General features: G+C 37.9%; 1 protein-coding gene across 1 annotated transcript in view; it reads left to right on the forward strand.

The window, feature by feature from the left end:
• Positions 1-1,502: 1,502 nt before the first annotated feature.
• LOC103022545 (diacylglycerol kinase theta) overlaps positions 1,503-25,278 on the forward strand; it is a 48,653-nt gene continuing 24,877 nt past the window's right edge. The window contains exons 1-3 of the mRNA XM_022676379.2: positions 1,503-2,181; positions 16,167-16,246; positions 23,543-23,642. Coding sequence (XP_022532100.2) covers positions 1,917-2,181; positions 16,167-16,246; positions 23,543-23,642 — 445 coding nt within the window. The 5' untranslated portion in view covers positions 1,503-1,916. The remainder of the gene's footprint in view (positions 2,182-16,166; positions 16,247-23,542; positions 23,643-25,278) is intronic.

Genomic DNA, 25,278 nt, shown 5'->3' on the forward strand with positions numbered 1-25,278 from the left:
ATATGTGTCTGCTCACTAATATTTCTAATTGTTTAATATTTTTGGTTGTTAATGCTGGCAGCATAAGATATTAACTCTGTAATTACATATTCAGCCACCAGGGGGCAGACCTGCATTAAAACTACATGCTGCCACTCTGATGCCCATAAGCTTCTCTGGCTTTGATTCGATTATTAATCTTTGATCGGATTTAATCCTAAAGGATCAACAGATTTAATTAAACCCAAAGATTTAAATCTTAGATAAAAAGAGAGAGAGAAAGACAGATAAAAAAGAAAAAATGGGAGAGAGAGAGAGAATATATATATATAGAGCGATATAAAATAGAGGTAAAAAGAGAGAGAGAATGGGAGAGAGAGATAAATTGAGAAAGGTAAAAAGAGAGAGAATGGGAGAGAGAGGTAAAAAGAAAGAGAGAGTGGGAGAAAGAGATAAAGAGCAAAATAATGTGAAAGGGAGATAAAGAGAGAGAATGGGTGAGAGAGAGAGTAAAGCACGTCAGAGCGGAATTCCTCTTTTCTATATTGAGATCCCGGATCCCTTTCTCAGCGTGGTGGGTGTTTTATTTTTTTACACACCCTTATTCAGACCAAACTCCGCCCTCCTGCGCTTTGATTGGCTTGCAGCGTTCTAGAACGACAGCGACTCTCCTGCATAGACCAATAACACGCAGCCTGACTCTGATCACGACTCAGATTTAATATTCAGAGCAGATTTATTGTTATGGCTGTAATGACAACAAGAATGCCTAATGGGAAATGTACAGTTATACACATGCTAATTAAAATTGTGGGGGATGAAAGGGGTGTGGTGAGGTATAGTGATGCAGAAGTTGCCCACTCTCTCTCAGATGGTGACAGATTGATACACACTGTGCAAAATAATCCTAGAATTATCCTCATTTTATGCAATTTTCTGTAAGTAATTAATAAGTTCGGATCAGCTGTGACCGATTTTTTCGACAAATGTATTTGATAACATTCAATAGAAAAAAAGTATAGAAAAAAATCATGTATTCTTTTGGGAAAATTTAATTACAACATTACATTACATTCTGATACACTATTATTATAATGAGTAGGCACTAAAGACAATGTATCAGTGTGATAAAATAATTGCACAATACAATATATGTACAGATAGAGAGTATTTTTATTTTTGTTTTCTGCCTGTTGTTTTTCTTTTTAAGATGCCAAACATTATATAACACTCTTATACAATATCAACATTATTAAAAGCCACTAAAGACAATCAGTGTGATTAAATAAATTAATTTAAAATGAATAGTCTTTTGTTTTAAGGCTCTGTACTTATTTTTTTATATACTTTTTAATATTTTTTTTTATAAATGCGTTCTATGTATCTTTTGTTATTTTTTTAATGGCAATAATAAATAATTATAAATAAAATAAAATAAATCCAAATTCGTATCATTTTTTTCCACCCTGCAACTATCAGCCAATCAGAGGAAAGCGGGGCGTGGCCTGTCGGAGAAGAGGTGCGGTAAGAAGAGCGCTGTGTGTGGCGGAAGTTGCGCCGCTGTACACAAAAATCTCCTCCGCTAGAGAAAAAGTGCCAACAGGCGAAATATCAGAAACACAGAGGAACCCGGCGGAGAGAGTTCAGAACGGATTAACCGCTTTAAAACGCGTTTAAGGATTAATAAAACTGTGAAATGCGGCGTGTTTAAGTTATTCTGAGGTAAATAAGGCCGTTTTTATGCGGATATAAGTGGCGGTTTTTGAGTTCAGTCCTGCAGCGGATCAGTCGGTTCGGATTTCGGTTCGTTTTCTTCGGATTTTCTCGGATTTTCTCGGACAGATGTGGTTAATCTGCGGCTCCGGCAGCTCTCGCGCCTAAACCCCGGAGTATTCGGGTTCTGTGGAGAGATTCTGAGGGTTCTGGGGGAGAAGGCGATGGCAGACAGCGGGCGAGCGAAGCCCCCGGGAGCTGCGGAGTGCCCCGGCAGCGGGAGGCGGAGAGGGGAGAGCCCGGGCGGCTCCAGCTTTAGCTCCAGCCCGGGCTCCGGCAGGAGGAAGGTGCCGCAGTCCCCCGGCTCTCGCTCCAAACAGCCGGCCAGCAACCTCGGCCACTCGCTCCGCAGGGTCACCCTCACCAAGCCCACCTTCTGCCACCACTGCAGCGACTTCATCTGGGGGCTGGTCGGGTATCTGTGTGAAGGTAAGAAGACCTCCTGAACCCCCTCTGTGTTATTATTCAGTGTTATTCAGTCTATTCGTAAGACTTTTGTGCTTAAAATGGCATTAAAACTGCCTAAAAAAGGAGCATTTGGGTCATTGCATGGCGGGAAGTCTATTCTCAAGACTATTGGGCTTAAAATTGGTATTAAAACTGCCTAATTTAATGTGGAATCAATAAAGTACCTACCTACCTACCTACTTACCTGCCAGAGATTCAGTCCATTGTTAAGACCATTATGCTTAAAAATGGCATTAAAACTGCTTTAAAAAAGCAGCATTTGGGTTATTGTGTGGCTGGAAAGTGAAATATCTAAAATCTTAATTCACATAAACATTGTAAACAGTGTACTCATGTTTTAGAGACTATATAAAAGCAGTGAGGGATAAAGACTGAACAAGAAATGGTTCAGTCTATTCTTAAGCTCTTGGGTCATTTTGTGTAAGGTTAAATATTAATTCAGATTACCATTGCATGACTAGAAGTCTATTCTCAAGACCATTGTGCTTAGAACTGGTATTAAAACTGCCTAAAAGTTTTAATGTGGAATCAATAAAGTACCTACCTACCTACTTACCTACCTATAAGAGATTCAGCTTATTCATAAGACTATTGTGCTTCAAAATGGCATTAAAACTAAAAGCAAACTAAAAAGCAGCTCTTCGGTCATTGTGTAAATATTAATTCACATTACCATTGCATGACTAAAAGTCTATTCTCAAGACTGTTGTGCTTAAAATTGGTTTTAAGACTGTCTAGGTGTTAATGTAGAACCAATAAAGTACCTACCTACCTATCTACCAGAGATTCAGTATATTCTTAAGACTATTGTGCTTAAAAAATGACATTAAAACTGCCTAAAAAGCAGCTCTTGGGTCATTGTGTGTAAATATTAATTCACATTACCATTGCATGTCTGGAAGTCAATTCTCAAGACTATTGTGCTTACAATTGGTATTAAAACTGCCTCCGTTTCATCTAGGATCAATAAAGTACCTACCTACCAAAGATTTAGCCTATTCATAAGACTATAGTGCTTTTAAATGGCATTAAAACTGAAAAGCAACCTAAAAAGCAGCTATTGTGTCATTGTGTGTAAATATTAATTCACAGTACCATTGCATGACTGGAAAAATATCCTTAAGACTATTGTGCTTAAAAATGGCATTAACACTTCCTTAAAAAAGCTCTTGGGTCATTGTGTGTAAATATTAATTCACATAACCATTGCATAGCAGGAACTATATTCTTAAGGTTATTTTGGGTTAAGAAATGAGGTTAAAATGCCTAAAAAAACAGCCTTTGGGTCATTGTGTGTTTTAGAAGTAAAATATCTGAAATCTTAATTCATATTACCATTGTGAACAGTGTGCTCATATTATTTACTATAAAGGCAGGGAGGGATAAAGCTTCAGATCAGTACCTAAATCATTGTTTTTGAACAAATCTCACCAAAATTTGGCAGCAGTATGTCATCATTTGGACTTGGCTTTTTGCATGGCTGGATGTTTATTCTTCAGACTATTGTGCTTTAAAATGCCTAAAAGCAGACCCTGGGTCACAGTGTGGATTGGAAGAGAAATATCTAAATTCTTAATTCACATTAACATTAAAAGTTTACATTTTAAAATGGCATTAAAACTGCCTAAAGCAGACCCTGTGTCATTGCCTGTGTTGGAATTAAAATACGTAAAATATTAATTTAACTTTACATTGTGAACAGTGTGCTTATATTATTTACTATAAAAGCAGGGAGGGATACAGACTGCACAAGACTGCCTTGAAATCATTGGCAACCCAGAAAACAAGGGCTTAATTATGTCAACACATGTCATAAACCAATGCTTGATCTTTTGATATTATGACAAAAAAAAAAAAACATTAAAATACTCCTTGGCTGGAAAGATCAGTTTCTGAATCAGTGTCTCTGCTTTTGCTATTTATAGGTTTATGTTTGAGTAAAATGAACATTTTTGTTTTATTCTATAAACTACAGACAACATTTCTCCCAAATTCCTAATAAAAATATTCTCATTTAGAGCATTTATTTATTATGTACAAAAAAGAGAAATGTCTGAAATAAAAAAAAAAGATGCAGAGCTTTTAGACCTCAAATAATGCAAAGAAAACAAGTTCATATTCATAAAGTTTTAAGAGTTCAGAAATAATCAATATTTGGTGGAATAAGCCTGATGGTTTTTAATCACAATTTTTAAATGCATCTTGGCATCATGTTCTCCTCCTCCACCAGTCTTACACACTGCTTTTGGATAACTTTATGCTGCTTTACTCCTGATGCAAAAATTCAAGCAGTTCAGTTTGGTTTGATGGCTTCGTCACATATTTAGAACAGATATGATTCTGTACAGAACAGAAAGTGTTTTTGTAGGCGTCGCTCACAGAACTGTAGCACCTTTATTGTTACGAGTGTAGGAAGGCCATTGTCTGGTGTGAGTGATCGAAAAGTGAGAGATAGTAAGCTCTTTCTATCTCTCTCTCTCTCTCTCTTTCTCTCTCTCTCTGTCAGTCAGTCTGTTTGTCTGATTTCCTCCCTCATTCATTCCCTCTGTTCTCTCTCTCTCTCTCTCTCTCTCTCTCTCTCTCTCTCTCTCTCTCTCTCTCTCTCTCTCTCTCTGTCTCTCTCTCCGTGCACAGAGGCCGTATTGAATAGCTGCCTCTGGGAAAGGCAGTGTATTGATGTGGGTCGATCGAGCGTCGGGCAGGAATTCCTAATTGGCTGGTGATGTTTGGGTGGCCACTTTGAAGTGTGTGGTTAATTGACAGAGTCGGGAGAAAGCTGAGGGTTAGCGCTCGCTCATCTGTCCTTTACGCCAAATGACTAAATTCTATATGTCAACATTTGTCCACTTGTCTGCATTAATTACAGGACAGAGAAATGCTGTTTTTTCTTCTGTTAATTATAAATTACCCTTCTGTTCCTCCGTTCATTAGGAGCACTGGTATTATGAAGCCCTTAAACACGTGTTGTTCACTCATAATCACACAGCAGGTATCTTATTTTAGTGTCAAGTTCATGAATATCTCTTAGTGAAATATTAAACTGAGGGGTAAAATGGTTTTCTGATAACAGGTTATACAGTATTCATTTTAGCGCCTAAAAAAACAGAAGCGTAACTTTATCAATACTTTATTTCTACTTGCATTATGTTGGCTGCTGTCAGATGTTCAGTGCTACTTGTGCCATCTAAGTGCTGATTTTGTTGCTGAGAGTTTGATTCCTGGCAGTATTTCAGCCATCTGTGGTTTTCTGAGTGGGTTAAGGTTTGTTACTCATCGCACTTTTAAATGGATTCAGGGTTACTTTCAACAAATATTAATGTGGACATACTATGCAAAACTTTGTGTCTCGACTGCCAAAAAAAAAAAAAAAAAAAATAGAACCGCACTGGCTCCACCCCAGTACAGTACACAGTAGGATTAGCCAGCAGACTTCTTCTGAGGCAGGGATCTGTACCTACTGTCCAAGGCAAGTCAGCAGATGAGGGGGATATAAGAATTTTTAAAAAATTAGTTTTGTGTTTCTATCTTAGTTGAGCATGATATAATGACCAAAATGTAATTGTTGAGCTCGGGTTATGTCTAAAATAAGTGTTGAGGTAAAAAATATGATTACTGTTGCAATATATGGGTAATTTATTTATTTATTAATTTTGAAGAATGAGACATATTTATATGAATATTTATCTATTCAGTTTGAATAAAAAATGGTAAGATGAATGGAAATCTGTTTAATATTCAGTATTTGTTGCATTCCTAATATTTTGTTCTGCAGTTTCTGTATAAAACAGTTAATCTAGGGTATTTTTTTCTGTTCTTTATGGAAGAATAATATGATGAACAGTAGATTCACTGATGGCTGTGACTCACTGAACACACAGATCCGCTTGCCCTATCCCGGTCATTTGACCTCCGCCCTGTTTCTGCTGCTGCACTCATTTCTGTATATTGAGTATTGAGCGGAGCTTGGTGCCACAGCCTGTGTTTACACCACTGCATCAGAGCAGCAGGACGTAGTGCTCACATCAGATTCATCAGCCTGATCAGGTTTGATTGTATTCGTACAGATCTCCAGCGTCAGTGTGTTTACCAGAAAACACAAAACATGATCCAAGAACCTGTAATCTCACTCCTGTGAAGATGCTCTTTTGGAGATACATGTTTTTCATTGGACAGCTGTGATACTTTGTGTAGTTTTATCATAGTTACTGAATCAAATAGTTAATAGATAGTGAATCATATGTAGTAGATACTGAATCACAATAAATATTGAATCATGTCTTGGGCACGGAGTCAGTTATAATAGATATTGAATCATTTGGAGTAGGCACTGAATCAGTTAGACTGGATAGTGAATTATGTGTATTAGTTACTGAATCATTTAAATTATATAGTGAATCATGTGTAGTAGATGCTGATTCAGTTCTAATAGATAACAAATCACATGCAGTAGGTACTGATTCAGTTCTAATAGATAACGAATCATATGCAGTAGGTACTGATTCAGTTTTAATATATACTGAATCATGTGTAGTAGGCACTGAAGCAGTTCTAATAGATAGTGAATCATATGTAGTAGGTACTGAGTCAGTTCTAATAGATAGTGAATCATATGTAGTAGGTACTGAGTCAGTTCTAATAGATAGTGAATCATATGTAGTAGGCACTGAATCAGTTCTAATATATAGTGAATCATATGTAGTAGGTACTGAGTCAGTTCTAATAGATAGTGAATCATATGTAGTAGGTACTGAATCAGTTCTAATATTATTATATTACATATTATTATATTACATATTATTATGTGTCTTAGGTACTGAATCAGTTGGAATAGATAATAAATCGTGTATTAGTTACTGAATCAGTTATAATAGGTAGTGAATCATGTGTAGTAGTAGGGCTGGGCGATATGGAAAAAAATCTTATTACGATATAGTTTTTCATATCAGCCGATATCGATATGTATCACGATATAAATCAAATCACTTTCTGTTACACTTAAAGGTTTCTATTTTTACTCAGAAGTGACAGAATAAGGGAGTTATGGACAAAATCACTAGCAGGCTCAGAGCCTTGTGGACAGACACTAGGATGTTAACATCTTGCCAGGTGGGTACAGCTTTTAAATTAATTTTAAAAAGGGGACAAATATATAAACTAAAAAATATGTAAGACCCTTTACATTATATGTCTGTTTAATTTAAATTGCAATAACACTTTATTTATTTTTATAAAATTATATTTAATCAAAAGATCATTCCCCTCCCTGAATGCAGGCAACTACATAAAGCAAAATACAAGAGTATATCACAGTGTTCATTTTGACAGGTGATTTTGATACAGTCTTAGTCTTTTCACTAAAATGTATAATAGTTTTAGTTACATTTTAGTCTATCGGATATTATTAGTTTTAGTCAGATTTCAGTCTAGTTTAATTTTGGTCATATAAAAAGTATGTATTACATATGTTTTACTGTTTTTCTATTTTCTATTTGTTGTAATTTTAGATAATTTACTGCTTATGTTTTTTTTTAAATAAGAGCCTTTAGTTTTTTTTTCATTTAAATTAAGCTAACATTTAAATATTTAAAAAAAAAAGTGGCCTATAATGGAGGTGGGAGGAATAAAGTCAAGTTTCTGAAATGATCCACTTCTACTGCAGTACAGATTTATACTAACATTACTGGCTTTCAGTAGACTAGACTTACATTACTTAAGTGTATTTAAAACTCCAGTTCAGTAACAGCAATATTTAGCTCAGTTCAAATACAGCTAGACAGATTATATAATCTTCTGTATTTAGTAAAATATCCAGCATAACAGACTCTCTATCTGTTAAAAACTATAAAACACAAAGACAGAGGAGAATGCTGCCCTCAGGGTTTTCTAACAGAAACAGTGAGAGTTAGGAAAAAAGATGGAAAGTGCTTCCTTTCTGTGTGTTTATATACTAACCCCTCACTCGTGCTGAAGTTAACCTTAATTTACACGAAACGTGGATTAACACGGCTAACGTGCGTTACCCATTAGTTTATTAGAATGTAAAAAGCAGTGAAAGCATCTTAGCTAATGATGACAGATTGCACAGATCCCTTTTACACCTAAACATCGCTAACTTTAAACTGGAGACAAGCTAATCTAACTAGCAGCAAACAGAGCAGCGTTTACCTGCCTTCAGAAATCTGAACAAGCTCACCTCTCTAAATATCTTGGAGACGCATGCCTCATATTTAAAAGGTGAGTTTTCCAGTGTAGCGCCGCTGAATAGTATAAATGAAGTTTATCCAGTAAATGGGAGAGAAGGAGCCGCTATGTGAGGAGTTCAGAGTGGAGGGGCTCGGGGGGTGGGGCGGAGGGGGATGGTGGAGAGGGGAGGGGAGGGGTTGTACTGGGCTGAGCAGCAGTTCAGCGTGCTGCCTGATCTCGTGCTGCGCCTTTTCACAACGCTACTTAAACGGGAAATAGAAAATTTAGTTTATCGAATTTCTCGCCCCGACTTATCGCGATATATAGTTTCCTCGATAACTATCGATATCGTTTTATCGCCCAGCACTATGTAGTAGTTACTGAATCATTTAAATTATATAGAGATTCATGTGTAGTAGAAGCTGAATCAGTATGAATTAGGTACTGAATCAGTTAGAATTGATAATGAATCATATGTAATATGTACTAATTCAGCCTGTGTTTATATCGCTGTGTCAAAGCAGCGGGACTCGGCGTTCTGATCAGTTTCATCAGCCTGATCAGGTTTGATTGTATCCGTACAGTCCTCCAGCTTCAGCTTGTTTACCAGAGAACACAAAGCATGGTCCAAGTTGAACCTGAAAATCAGATTGTGTGTGTTTATGGTTTGGGCTTCGGGGAAGTGGAGGTAATCAGATATCTGGTGTGTGGAAGTGTCGGGTGGTCGTCTGACTGCAGCTGACCGGTGCTGTGGGCAGTTACGGGCAGTGAGTGGGGGGGATGAAGTCCCTGCGGCGGAAGTGCTGCTCAGGTTCGGGCTGATGGAGTTAGGAGTAGCTGGGAGCTTTTAAAGGGAAAAAGCACTTCAGTACCTAAGAGCTGCTTTAGTGCGGGTCAGGAAGGCATCAGGACACGCTGACCTGCCCAGACCGTCTCGCCTGTTTGTCTCCCGAAACACATTATGACCCGTACACACACTCCGAGTACCTGTTATCTACTATCATGATGATATTTCATATCGATCTAATAATATGTTATAGTGGATTGTTTTGGTTGGGTTTGCCTCAGGGTTAAATTCTCGAACCCCAGCTTACAGCAAAGGTTCAACACCTATTATTCAGTATCTACAATAAATAATACAGTATTTTTATTTTACTGCATAATTTAAACACACACAGATGTCTCCTACACTGTCACACTCCTCTGTAAAGTTGCTGTTGGAGATACATGTTTTTCACTGGACAGCAATAGGGCTAAAACTAGTGATTATTTAGATAGTCGACTAATCTGATGATCATTTTTTCGATTAGTCGATTAGTCAAGGATTATTTCTGCCATGTCCTCCATCCCTAAAAACAACAGAAAAACAGCTAAATGTCCACATGTTGTTTAAGTGTGGAAATAACTGATATTTAATGAATAAATATGTAATCTGTTGTGTTTGGGCTCTTTTGGAGACTCAAACCAAGTTTCTTCTGTCCTCAGCACTTTGTGTAATGGGGTACTGTTACAAATGAACGATTAGTCGACAATGAAATTTGTAGTCGACAAATTTAAATAATCGACATTGTCGATTATATCGACTAATCATTGCAGCCGTAGACAGCAATAGTATGTGGTATAGTATACTGTATTATACACTGAATTTATTATAGGTTCTGAATGTAGCTTTGAATAATTTTCTATTAATTCCCCATCCCTGTATTCCTGATTCAGTATGTAATGTAAATGATTCAGTATTTCCCTAAGTGACTCTGAATCATGTAATCTAGTACTGAATCATTATGGTTGTAACTGATTAATGTATGGTGGTTACTGAATCAAATTAATGAGGTATTGAATTATTTCTACTGTTACTGTTAAATCATTATAGTACTTATCGAATTTGTAAGAGTAGATGCTGAGTTATCTGTATTTTTCATACAGTATTATTTATATTTATAATAGATGAATCACATGTAGTAGGTAGTGAATCAATTACAATAGATAGTGAATCACATATATTATGTACTGTAATATATAGTGAATCATGTGTAGTAGGTACTGAATCAGTTACATACCAAAATATATGTATAGAAGTTACTGAAACATTTATATTATTAGTTTCTGGATCATTTGTGTTTAAGATGGAATCATGTATGGTAGTTACTAACTAAGTTCTATATAATATATTATAATGTTATAATTATAAATATAATGTCTTTAAACTCATAATAAGCATAGGGTTTAAGTCATTTACTCTGATTGTGTTCTTTACAAAACATGCAGAGAAATACAAAGACAAGATTGACACGTTATTATTGAATAAAAACAGATAAACTAACTAAAACAAATGCTTTTTAATGTTGATTCTAAAGTTCTCGAGGGAACTTTCAGGTGTATTTATACAGTTGTACTGCTATAGCAGTTGGAGGTAGAGTGAAGTATTTCAGTGCGTTTCTGCGCAGGCATCCTTATCTCTCTCTGGTTTGCCAGTGTGTCGGAATAACCCAGATAAAGAGGCTTCAATTAATTGACATATTCCACTGTGCAATCAGATAAGAGCAGCTAGACCACACTAGTGTGATTGATACAGCCTGAGAAGGTTTTTCTCAGGTTGAGCATCCGGAGGGTCATACATTCATACTTTCAGTTTACTGAGGTTACAGGTTATGAATCTAACCCTTAGTCTCACTGTTAATCATTTACAGAGCGCACACACACACACACACACACACATGCACACACACAATTTAGAAGTAGTGCTATTTAAAAGTTTCACAAGTGTCTATAGGCCAAGTGGGCTTTATTTAAACAACACTGAGAGATGAAGCATATATAACTCAACAAATTAAACTGAATACATTTTTAAAAAATTTAAAAAATAACTGAAGTAGCTCCTCCATTTCTACTTGCTTTTGTGTTTGCAAAAAGCTATTTTATTAAACGCAAGGTGACGAAAAACAGAGATGTCAGTCTGGACTGGACTAAAATTACCGGAGGACCACGGAGTTCAGCGGAAAACAGCAGATCATTCAGCCTGTAATTTTTTTAGAGGACGTCTGAGAAAAACTTACAGTACAGGCCAAAACTTTGGACACACCTTCTCTTTTTAATGCGTTTTCTTTATTTTCATGACTATTTATATTGCAGATTCTCACTGACGGCATCAAAACTATAAATGAACACGTGTGAAGTTATGTGAAATAACTAAAAAAATAAATAAATAAATTCTAGTTTCTTCAAACTAGCCCCCCTTTGCTCTGATTACTGCTTGGCATCATTCTCTCAGTGAGCTTCTTCAAGAGGTGGCCACCTGAAATGAAAAGTTTTCCAACAGTCTTGAAGGAAGGAAGGAGTTCCCAGAGGTGTTTATTAGCACTTGTTGCTCCTTTGTCTTCTTCACTCTGTGCTCCAGCTCACCCCAAACCCAAACCTCAAATCTGGATTGGGTTCAGGTCCGGTGACTGTGGAGGTTCAGCTCATTTTTTATTAAGTACATAAAACTCCACATGTGTTCATTCATAGTTTTGTTGCCTCAGTGAGAATCTATAATGTAAATAGTCATGAAAATAAAGGAAACGCATTGAAAAAGAGAAGGTGTGAACAAACCTTTGGCCTGTACTGTACATGGTGGTTCTGGACAGGAATAAAATAACCCCTGATATACTAACCTCATCCGAATAGGGCTTAAGTTTCAGAAAAAGGCAATGAATGAACAGGTGTCCGAATACTTCTGTCCGTAGAGTATATGATTGGGTAATTAAGCATGTGCCAGTGCAGGGGTGTAAACAGGTTCGCTGATCAGCCAATAGCAGTAATTCCTGATACGTGGTGAAGTACAGCAGCAGGGAATGAGGCAGAGGAGAGCGGGAGGCGGGACGGCGGGTGGTGACGGGCGGCCGCGGTGTTGCCAGGCAGAGACGGAGACCAGGCTGTTGCACGATGCGCCGCGGCAAAGTCGTGATTGACTCTTCAAGGTTGGCATGGCAACACATCGTCCATCGGTTAGAGGGGGGGGATTGGTAGATGCTTTAGACACATGCTTAGATCTGGAACGTCTGAGGAAACACACACACACACACAATGCTTCTTATGGAATGTCATCCGTAATCTCGGGGGACGTGCGGTCCCTGGGTTGACGGGGGATCACTATCGCTGTAAATGATGTCATGTTTTCTGAGCTTGCTGGAACAACACAACATATAAAAGATAAAGATGCTACAAAGGGTTTTTGTGAGAGATGCTATAAAACAGTTGTTCTCCACACCCATGATCAAACCAAAACCTTTAAATACCACCTACTGAGCCTTCTGTAAGGGATTTACCCACTTTGCAATCTGCACATTATGGATTATTGTTTCTTGCAAATGCAGTACTGCCTTGAAACATTTCGGAAAGCTTGAGACAGAGGGAAAAAACAGGAGTGTGAGACAATGCAGTGGACTACAGAGTCAACTTGGCAACCCCTTGAACTCTAAGCTAATTATGTTATTATTATTACTAATACAGAAACTATTGTAAATTGTGGAGTTCCACAGGGTTCAGTGGTAGGACCTATGAAAGTGTGAAGAATTGAAGTGTAAGATTTTATACAGGGTCTACCAGGTTGAACACTAAACACAAACAGACCTGATGTTTTGGAAATTAGATTGTGCATGAATTATATTGTCTGAGGTCATCTGGTGTACCACCCTGAAATAGTTTGCATATCACCAGTAGTACACGTACCACCGCTGTAGAAGAACCATTTCTTGGTTCCCCAAAGAATGATGCTGTAATAGAGACTTCATTGTGAATACTTTTACAAACATGGTTGGTTCTAGAGCTGGACAATGTAAAAGCCAACCAACCAACCAATAAATAAATAAATAAATGATGATAATTGGTCTTGTCTTATTGAAAACAGGCTTTTTTTTAGAACATATCAAGAATAATATCACCAGTGCTTTTAGCAGTGTTTCAGCCCGCGACCCACATTTTCTTAGGGTCATTAAGTTTGGAATCGCTCACAATTTTTATATTTTTTAAATATATTTTAAAAAATAGCCTTTAAAAACCATTTAAACATACATACGCAAATACGTGTATAAAAGTTACTGAAATAATGTTGTAAAAAAGACGTTTCTTTGCATGGGCTTTCTTTGCAACTCTATGCCCCTATCACTAGCATTGTAAACCTGTTGGGAGCATCGGCTTAAAGCTCTATATTTGGAAATGCTGAAGTAGTAGAATGTAGAATGGAGGTGGACTATTAGACAAAAGTTCCTACTCGTTATCATATTTCACTAAACCCAGCTCTATTTCAAACCAGAGTTCTCCTTTAATTCATTAAAATGTTTGTGTTACTGTAGTTTATAGTGCTGCTGGTGCAGGTGTGTGGAAAAATATCAGATATTTGGTTTCAGTGCAGGAATTCAACACTAATTTCATACTAGTTTCATACTTTAACTTCTGTCACTGAAACTTCTCCTCGCCATTTCCAGATAAGCCTCTTGAATCCGCAAGGGGAAGTGAATAAAACATGAAACTCCAGAGCAGAACTCTCTAAAGCTTCCTCAGAGCATACAGTTGTGCTCAAAATAATAGCAGTGTCTTTTAAAAAATTAGTAAATGTCAAAATTCTTCAAACAAATTGTACTTTAATGAACATAAATGCATTGGGGACATAGCACATTCTATTCCAAAGCAGGACAATTGGGAAAAGTAATTAAAACTCAAATAATAATAATGATATTTCACAGAAAGTCAGAAATGTAATGTTCAAAAAAATAGCAGCGTTGACATATATTTTCTTGGAAACTCAAAAATGTACTGCACAAACTAATAAATTCTTGATAAGTCAACTTGGCTGAGTTTCCTAAACTAATATTTTGTTGCAAAACCACGGTTTCTGATAACGGCTTCACATCTGTGGTGCATGGAGTCAACCAATTTCTGGCAACGGTCAACAGGTATTGCAGCCCAGGCCAATTGTACTATATTCCACAATTCCCCTGCATTTCTTGGTTTTGCCTCATGCACTGCATTTTTTTTGTCAGCCCACAAGTTTTCTATGGGATTAAGGTCCGGGGATTGTGCTGGAGCTGATCATTGGCTGAGCCTTTACCAGTTTGGCTATTCTCCTATCCATTCGAGGAGTTGTTTTTCTTTTTCTTCCGCGTTTTTCTGTTTTTTCTTCCCATTTCAAAGCATTGGAGATCATTTTAGCTGAACAGCCAATCACTTTCTGTACTTCTTTATAGGTTTTCCCCTCTTTTATTAGTTTCTTGATTAAAAAACGCTAGTCTTTAGAACATTGTCTTGAACGACCCATTTTTCTTGTTTTTTCAGTACAAATGCACAGCCAGCATGTTAGTTGCCTTGCTCCTTAAATAAGGATCACCTGTTAACACCCTTTTTTCCCAGAATGCCCTCCCTAATTGACGGCCTCCCTAATTGAACTCACCTCTGCTATTTATTTGAACACACCCCTTTCAGTTAATCATTCAATTTCAATTTCAGAATCTGCAGTATGCATGGGTGGCCTGTTGGGTTTGTTAGTTTTCTATGCCCTTATTATACCCTCCAAAAAATTACTTGTGGTGTAGAGGTTGAAATTTTAACAAAAACAGTGATTTATCTCGCTGCTCTTGAGGCACTGCTATTATTTTGAGCACTACTGTAGGTGTGAGGAGGTTGATTGCATGGTTCGGTCATACGGCCTTTTTCCTGTAAAACAAGCCGCATCACATGCATGATTTCACCCTAAACGGCCGTGACGTCATGCTTTAACAGCAGTATATGTGGGTTGGGTCTGATGGGCGTCGGCCTCCTGGAATGACTTGCAGTTTTTGAGGGTCACAATATTACTTTTTTTTTATTTTTACTGTTAAATCAAAAGATGTATTATTATAAGTATATAATAAAATGGGGTGTGCCATATCGCATCATACACAGTATATCCTGACACGGTAATTAAAAACACAATTAAAAAATATCTATATTTTGTGATAATAGATTTATTATAATATTCTGTATTTAATGTTGTTATTTAATGTGTAGCTTTAAAAATCACAAGATCGGACCCAATTTCCAATCAGATGATCAGATCGGGACATGTGTTTTTATATTACCAAGAATATCAGTTTCAATATATTTACAGAGGTACAGTAAGTATAAAACAAGACACACAAACACACACACACAGTCTGAACATGAGAAACCTCAGTGCGGTGTGTTTTTCTGTGTGTTGGTGACGTTTCTCTTGGACATTGTGTTACTGAGAGCAGCTCGAGACCACTTCCTGTCTCTAAGGAGGACGCAAAACCTGTGACTGCAACCTAAACCTCTACCTGTCTGCACAAAATCTAAATCTGCTCTAAATGACAATATTTTATGTGGAATTTGGGAGAAATGTTGTCTGTAGTTTATAGAATAAAAATCAATGTTCATTTTACTCAAACCTATAAATAGCAAAATCAGAGAAACTCTCTATCTCTTAACTTTTTCCAGAGCTGTATGTATATATAGTGCTTTCCGACTTTAAATAATAAAGTTATTCTCTCCACCAGTCTTACACACTGCTTTTGGATGATCTTATGCCACTCCTGGTACAAAAATTGTGTCCAGTTTATTCTTTGTCGTGTAAAATTAAGATTGTAAAGATGACTGTGCTGATGTGCCTGTTTTTGTTTCAGATCTACTGTGGTTTAACATGTATTAATATCTCTCTCTCTCTCTGTCTGTCTGTCTCTCTGTCTGTCTCTCTCTCTGTCTGTCTCTCTCTCTGTCTCTCTCTGCAGTGTGTAACTTCATGTCTCATGAGAAGTGTCTGAAGCACGTGCGGACCGTGTGCTCCTGTATGGCAGCTTCAGTAGTGCGGGTGAGTGGGCGGATCATCTCCGCACCCTTTCACTTTCTTCATATCGCTCTCTCTCTCTGATTTTCTCACGCCGCTTAGGTGACTTCACTTTCACGATTACACCGGGAGACTCCCTCAGATTCGTTTCCTCAGATCCTCCAGAGCTTTCGTCCTGCCGGAGCAGAAGCACTGAGAACAACTTCAGCTTCTTCTTTCATAAACAGTGCAGTGCATACTTTATAACCCACCCAGTGATTAAGGTACGAGTGGATCAGATGCAGCAGTGCTGCTGGAGTTTTTAAACACTTCAGTGTCACTGCTGCTCTCTATCTCTCTTCTGTGGGTTCTGAGTATAAAGAACAGGGTGAAAGAAGGAGAATAATAATAAAGTATACAGATAAACCGATACAGAACTACAGTCTGTAAATTATGGTTTAATAATATACTGTTGTACTAACAAAGTTATCCAAAAGCAGTGTGTAAGACTGGTGGAGGAGAACATGATGCCACGATGCATGAAAAAAAACTGTGATTAAAAACCACCATTGTTATTCAACCAAATATTGATAATTTCTGAACTCTTAAAACTTTATGAATATGAACTTGTTTTCTTTGCATTATTTGAGGTCTGAAAGCTCTGCATCTTTTTTGTTATTTCAGCCATTTTTCATTTTCTGCAAATAAATGCTATGCGTATTGATATAAATGCTATGCATATATATATATTTTTTTATCAAGACCAGTGTTAAACACAGTATTATATGGTGCAGCAGATGGAAAGGTTTCCTCAGTGTATCTAAAGGTCATTACTGAAGGACCAGGCCAGGTTTCTCCTCAGCTCATCCTCCCACACACTCCTTTAATGACTATCCAGACTTCCCAGGAGCTCCAGGCTCTCCTCGCTCCCTTAATTACGGCCCAGACCTGCCGAGAGAGCAGCTGCCCGGCCCAGACGCTCCGCACCATACACCCGTGTTTCAGAACTGAACCTGAGAGTGCCTTCATCCCCTCAAACAGAGCTTCAGACTCCTCATTCCCTCACTGTGATGCTGCTGTTTAAACACATACAGTGATGCTGATACAGCATCAGACTATCAGCCAAGGATCCTACTCAAATTCTACAGATTTTACATTTCTTTTAAATTTAATACAGTGTTTCATTACATATTTTACTATCAGCATTTAACATTTTACAAGGATTATCATTGTACTACTATTATTACTGTCACACTGTAAAAACATAGCAGATTTATACTGGACAAACATTATTAGACTGTAAATACTGTGTACAGTGCAGATTCATACAGTTCATTCAAACACTGAACATTATAAAGATTCTTATATAAGGATTCAATACCACTTTTTTTTTCAAATACCACAGATTTACTGTCAGACTGTAAAAAATACACATGCTGCAGATTCATACTTGATTATACCTGCTCTCCAAAATTAGTCATACTTTAAAATTGGGTATACTGCATATTCACACTGGATCAGAATAAAAAAAACTATACATACAGGTTCTTTCTAAAATGAATCTCTAGTTACAAAAACTATAAATACACCACATTCATACTGGAATATTTATACATATGCTGCAGATTCATACTGGATTTTAACTAGTCTGCAAAAAGTTTTTAGGCAAAAAATATCTGAGATTCATACTGGATTATTTTTACTTAGCAAAATAAAAAAAATTAAAAAATGTAAAAAAAATACGCTAATTAAGTATTACTAAATCATAATCGTAGTTACACAGGCTATGGATTCATACTGGATTATTTTTACAATTTTGTAAAAACAAACAAAAAAATACATACTGTAATAAATTTATAATACATCATAACCGTAATTACACAGGCTACGGGATACTGGATTATAAACACTCTTCAAAATGAGTCAGACTGTTAAAACTACACACACTGCAGATTCATACTGGATAATATTTACTCCTTTGGATCTGGATCATTATTACTGTTGTTACTCCACAGTAATTACTGTCTGATTGTAAAAACTACACACACTGCAGATTCATACTGGATACAAATCATGTTTTTGGTTATTAGTTTCTTTAGTAAAACCCATTTTTTTAATTAAAAGCTAATCCAGACTAAATTAGGCTTCAATTAACGCCATTTATTTAGTCTGCAGTTTTCAGGAGTTGTCTCCTACCCAGTTTAAAACATGGACACAATTATGTACAAGAGGACCATAAAGTTCTGATTAAAATCTGAACACTGCTACCTGGAGAGCTGCAGCAGTAGCTTTGCTTTAGATAATATTCCTGGTTGTGGAATATTCGCTGGTGAAAGCTGGCTGTTTCTTCATGCAGCAGATGATAAATAAGGGAGTCCTGCAGTGACCTTGAGGTGTCTGAGCTGTTGTTTGTCTTGTTGTTGCTCTGGTTTTGAAGCTGCACGGATTTTTCCACAAGCCGTTTACCTTTACAGCCAAGCGCAGTGCGCTCCGTCTCAGGAAACGAGGTCACTTCCTGTAGGATGCCCTCCAGTCTACTGTAGGACGTCCCGCGGGAGGGCAGGAGCCAGCCAGGAAGTGTCCCCTCTCTGGGCAGGACGTGGCCAGCTGCAGGAGGGAGCTCAAGGACGTTTTAGGCATTTTCCTTAAGTGGAGAAACTTTTAGAGTCTTCGGGCCTTGTCCCATTTAACCCCTCTGTTTGTTAGTTTTGCAGTTTCATACTTAGGAGTAGGGTGTCCTGTCTCAGTTCTTGTTGGTATAGAGGGACAGGTTGAGACATTAGGGCTGCATGGTCTCCTAAGCCCTATCTGGACGGGATTAGTTTCTCAGGGGAATGTCCTGAGACTTCTACTCAGTGATAAAACTCCTTCATCTGGACTGCAATTATGAAAATCAGGAGGACCAGTTAGTTTTTTTTGCTTTCGCAGTCACGTGACATCGCGGAGTTCAGTAGCTCCTCCATTTCCACTCGCTGTCCGTAGAAAAAGGTGCCCAAAGTGCGCACCAGTGGAAAAATAGCTATTTTATTAAACCCAAAGAGACGAAACTCAGAGATGTGCGTCCAGGCGGGAATAAAATTACTGCAGAACCAGAGAGAAAAAAAATTCTCAGAGGACGTCTGAGAAAAACACGAACATGGTCGTTCTGGATGGGAAAAATCTCATAAAAGAGAAAATTACCCCAGAACCCCTTGAGAAACTAATCCCATCAAGAAGTATGTCTTGGTAGTGTGCTGTAGACTGAAATAATTTGGGTTTGATTGTAAAAGAAGAATATTAGACATAATTTTAACATTTCAGCTTTTATTTTCAGGTATTTACATCTGGATTTGATACAAAAATTGGCCAGGCAGTGTATAAAATATATAATATGTCTCTTTTAATACAGTTTAGGACAAGTGTGTGTGTGTGTGTGTGTGTGAGTGTGTGTGTGTGTGTGTGTCATCTTCAGACACAAAAACAATTAACAAAAAAAATCTATCGCTTTAAGACGCTGCATTTTCTCTCTCTTTTTCTCTCTCCATCATATATCTGACATCAATGATTCTAATCCTCTGCTCGCTCGCCTGAGGGCCAATTATCTGGATTTGCTTCAGCAAATGTCACAGCCTTTTCTGGGCTGGATATTAATGCTGTCGGAGTCTCCCCCGGTGCAGTGCATATGTAAAACGCCTCAGTTATCTCTGCACCAGGCCGACGCCCACCGACTCAACTCCTTCATTTGCTCATCAGACGCTGACCAGAAATGAGTTCATGTCTTTCGCCTCGCTTTGCTCCAAAAAAAAAATGCTGATACAGTGTCACTGAACAGTGATTCAGGTCTGAGTAATACAGAGAGCTTTCATTTCATTTAGAGTAAAAAAACCTCTGGCACAATGTTTTAAAATAAGCAATGGTGAACCTGTTGGTGGATGGAGTAATCTAATAGTGTAGTATTACTTTGGCCTAATCTAAACCTGAGAAACTGGCTCTAGAACAGGCTTTTAACAGCTTAAATTTAATGAGAAGTTAAATACAGCCCTTAAGGATTCATTATACTTATGTAAGTTACAGAGATAAAAACAAAAAATGCAGTCAACCAATGTACGCAAATAATATGTTATTAAAACTTCTGTACGGAGTGTGTTTATACAATACAACCAACTGAAAAAGTAAAGCCAAACCCTAAAGGGTTAATTTCCCTAATTTACCCTAAGGAGAGGCTAAAAATAGTTCCAAAATATGTCCTTTACCCGTGCAACTACCTAAAAAAACTGAAAACATCTCTAAATGATCTACATAATCTGTGCAAAGAATTAAAAAGCTCAAATCAACACTAAAACTAAACTGATCAGATGGGTTAAAATCCAATTTAAATGTCACAACGATATGAATTTGACTATTTTTTTACTAACTAAGAAGCTAAAACCAACCATAAAGAACACACTTCACTGGTGCTGCCAACTGACTGATTAAAACTGACCCTAAAAGATGCATTTTAGGTTAACCAGTGACCAAAAGGATAAAATATGCACTGAAGGATTTGTTTCTCTAATGCAACCAACAGAGAAGAAAAAAAACAGATCTAAAGGATGCATTCTATAACCAGCAAAGCCACCTAAGATGCTAAAGACTGACATAAAGTTCATGTCTGTCCCACACAATGAAAGCCAACTAGGCCATTAAAAATTGACCTTAAAAGATTATTTTATCCTGCATAACTACCTAAAAAAGAGTTTTTCTACCACCAGCTGACACTTAATTCATTGCCATAAACACAGAGACATGAACCCACACATACCTGCAGACACGCTCAGCCTGGACCTGTCTGTCTGATCGCAGTGAGTTACATCACAGGACATCCTTGAGCTCTGCAGCGTGGAGATCTGTTAGCTGAGCATTTCCAGTCAGGCTTAGGCTACACTGTTCCCAGTCCTGCTGAGGCTGTGGGACGCTAATGCGTTAGCACGACCCAGGGGACACCACACGAGACAGACAGAGGAAGAGACGCTGGTAGAACATCACTTTCAAGGGTGTCCAAACGCAGATCTCCAGCGTGAATTCTGATATGTAGGATCAGCTTTGCTGAAACACCGTCTGCCTGAAGTGTAGGCGGAGCTGTAGAGAGTTATGGGCACTACACATACAGTACATCTTTGATATTTTCCCAATTTAGCTTAAATTAACTTTTTTGTCAACTTTTCAGCAGGCTCTAATCATGTCAGTACACGCAAAGTTTCAATTTCAAGCCGATCTAAATTATATTTTCATTAGTCGAGTGACTGATTTGTTCAGAATTAGCATTTGTGTTTTGTGTGCATTGTTTTATTTAGCAAAACATGGTCTCCTCGATACAATTGTCTGAAAAAAAAATTAAATTAGCTTGATTTAAAGGGCCACTAAACCCTAAACCATATTTTATTTCATTAAAAGCTGAAATGTGCCTCCCTTCTGCCCTGCCCCTAAACCCATACATCACCCAGTGCCCCTCTCAAACTAACCTTCCCATTTCGTAGCCTTTTTTAAAATGGGTGGAGTCAGTTGTGATTGATTGCTTTAAAAAATCTTTTAAAAAAAGGAAAATTACCTGACTCCATTGACAGATTTTTTGTTTGTTTAATATAGAAACATATGTCTTAATTTATAAGGGGCTAACCTCACATTGAACTACAGGAGCCCACAGGGGAGCATTGGGGTGGAAATTAAAACTCAGAGAAAAACGATTTTCATAAAAACAGGAATTCGAATTAATCGATAAAATCGAATAATCGCCCAGCTCTAGTGTCCATGTTTTTTGCCGTTATTTTTATTCAATGTTTATTGTAATTACTGTGATGTCCGTGTACCATTACAGATACGTGTAGAAGCTCCTCTGAGATCACTTTCCTGGACAGAGACTTGCTCGAGTCCATGACTAACACAGAGGGTCTCTGTAGACCCCGCTGCATCACAGTTTAAATCTCATTTGGAGCGAGTCTCTCCTCTCCTCTGTGTTCACATCACGCTCTGCTGAACTTCCTCCGACTCTTGGCAGCAGTTGGAGATGGCTGGAGTGCAGTGGACTGCACACAGTTGTTCCTCTGTCTTCGCTGCACAGTTGGCACTCAGCCCGCCGTGCCCTCACAAAGCTGCGGGCATCCCGGCACTCAGTGCCTGCTGCTCAGTGCCTGCTGAACTGTGCTGTGCCAACGTTCTCACCTGAAAAGGCCTTCAGCCTGGGTTTGAAGCCCAGAGCCAAATCATGAAGGTTCTTTATTTAGAAAAGCTTGTGTGTTTTAGAGCATAGTGCACAGCTTATGCACTTTGGAAACCGTTTTTTCTTTGTTTCTACTGAATGTTCAAAACCTTTTTTATAGTAAATAAAACAAATTCATAATTTTTAGAGGTTGTATATTTTTAGAATTTAGAGAAAATTAATTATTTTGCCATTTTATACTAAATAAGTTTAAGTATATGTATATCGTCACTGTCCAATGAAAAACACTTATCTCCAAAACAGCAACTTTACAGTAGAAAGAAAAAACCTTCTAAGCTTTTAATGGAAGTCAATGTAAAAAGAGTTTATTTCAGGTCATTTTGAAGGGTTTCTATTTGTCCGTTCATCAAGAAATTTTGGCACAGTGTAAAGGACAGTTTATGTGTTCAAATGATATAGTAAACTAAAAATCGACAAAATTGGAGATAAGTGTTTTTCAGAGGACAGCGACGATATGAAAGACAAACATTTATATTATATATATTTTTCTTTGTTTCTACTGAATGTTTGAAACCTTTTTTTTTTGCACTAAATAAAACATGTTTATATTTTTAGCAGTTGTATATTTTTTATAGTTAAAAAAAAATATTTTGCCATATGACCAAAAATATTGATATTGGAAAATACCATTCATAATCGTGTTATCAATTAATCTCCCACCCCTAGCAGTATATGTAGTTAAATGTTACAGAATATAAATATATGCACAGTCCAGCCAGAATATTATGACCACATCCTTGTTCTTACACGCATTGTTCATCTTTTCAGCTAGTAAACTGTGTAGTTTTCTAATATTTACAGACTGTAGTTCTGTAGTATCTGTTTCTCTAGAGAAAAGTAGAGAAAACTACCCCAGAGCAGCTATTATTATTATTATTATTATTTGGGTGGTAGGTAGTTATTTTCTGCACTGCAGTGATTAGCGCTGATTAGCATTATGGTACAGCAGTGCTGCTGGGGGTTTTAAACACCTCAGTGTTCCTGTGTTTGGTGGATGACCAACATAAAGACCTTTCTTGAAGGTGGTATGGTCATCACTATACTCAGTTAAAAGGTGCATTAGTGTCTGTTGTATTAATTAATGTTTATTTTTTCTGTTTTTGCAGGTTCCCGTAGCTCACTGCTTTGGTCCGGCCAGTCAGAAGAAGCGGTTCTGCTGTGTGTGCCGAAAAAACCTGGAAGGAACTGCAGCACTACGCTGTGAAGGTGAGTGCACAGGCTATTAAAACCTAATATGGATAAAAGGCTATACGACTAAAAACTCTAAAGTTCAGCCATTTGGAACAAGGGTAAGGCCTGTCACGATGATTACACACCGGGACTGCAGTGTGTAAATCGAGTAGCTGCTCCCATTTCAGCTTAAGGCACCTGTAGTATAGTGATTGGAGGCTGAGCTGTTGACAGTCTGAGGGATTCACACTCTCTCTACCTTCACTTCACACCGTTTCCCAATCAGACAATCAGAGAGACACTCACCACATCCCTCCCTCTCTCTATCTCTTTCTCTCTTTCTTTTTTCCGTTTCCCTTTTTTTTTTCATTCCTTTTTTTTTTGCTGCTCGTTTATCTGTTGTCGACTCTCTGCTTGATGTAGGGTCGCTGTTACCATGACAACGCAGGGTGGCCTTTTGCGGTGGGTTGAATTCTAAGAAGTTGGCTGAAAAGGAAATATTCACTCGCTCCTCTTCCTCTCTCTCTCTCTTTCTCTCTCTCACACATACACGCTCATTCTCTCTCTCTCTCTCTCTCTCTCTCTTTCTTCGCCTCTCATACACACTCATTCTCTCTTATCCACACTCATTCTCTCTCTCCCTCTCTCTCTATCTCTCTCTCTCTCACATACACGCTCATTCTCTCTCTCTCTCTCTCTCTCTCTCTTTCTTCGCCTCTCATACACACTCATTCTCTCTCTCTCTCTCTCTCTCTCTCTCATACACACTCATTCTCTCTCTCTATCTCCCACTCTCTATCTCTCTTGTACACACTCATTCTCTCTCTCCCTTTCCTCCTCTCTCTGTCTCTCTCCCTCTCATACACACTTATTCTCTCTCTCTTCCTCTCTCACACACGCACTCTTTCACTCTCTTTTTGTTAAACTCTCTCTCTTTCTCTCCTTCCCTTATTCTCTTTTTTTCCGTTGCATTTGGTCACTGTTCTCACATTCTTGTTGGCCCTTTCTATCACCTACTTTCTCTCCCTTTTTTTGTCTCTCTCTCTCTCTCTCTCTCTCTCTCTCTCTCTCTCACACACACACACACACACAAACACACTCTATTGTGTTAGTTCAGTGGAAGGTAACAGTTCTGTACTGGTGTTGAAGTCTCTCTCTCTCTCTCTCTCTCTCCTTCTCAAACTTTTTTCAGTTGTATTAGATCACTTTTTTCAAGTTCTTGCTCGCCCTTTTCATCACCTACTCTCTCTCTCTCTCTCTCTCTTTCTTTCTTTCTCCTTTTCTCTCTCTCTCTCTCTTTCTTTTTCTCTCACACATACACAGACACACACTGGGTTGTCACATTTTCTGTCTGTTCAGGGGAAGGTAAACACAGTACTCTACTGCTATGAAAGTCTGTCTCTCTCTCTCTCTCTCTCTCTCTCTCTCTTTCTCTCTTTCGGCAGCTCTTTGTTACTCAGATGAATTGAATGTATTGAGCTGTGTGAGGAGCTGAAGGGAGGAGCTGTAGGCTGTATTCACTCTGAGCAGCTGTCCTCACCTGAGAGCACTGCCAGAGAGAACGGAGAGAGCTCAGGATATATATGTGTGTGTCTGTGTGTGTCTGTGTGTGTGTCTGTGTGTGTGTCTGTGTGTGTGTCTGTGTGTGTGTCTGTGTGTGTATATTTTCAGT

Source organism: Astyanax mexicanus, chromosome 19 (genome assembly GCF_023375975.1).
Source record: "Astyanax mexicanus isolate ESR-SI-001 chromosome 19, AstMex3_surface, whole genome shotgun sequence".
In the NCBI taxonomy this organism is placed as follows: Eukaryota; Metazoa; Chordata; class Actinopteri; order Characiformes; family Acestrorhamphidae; genus Astyanax; species Astyanax mexicanus.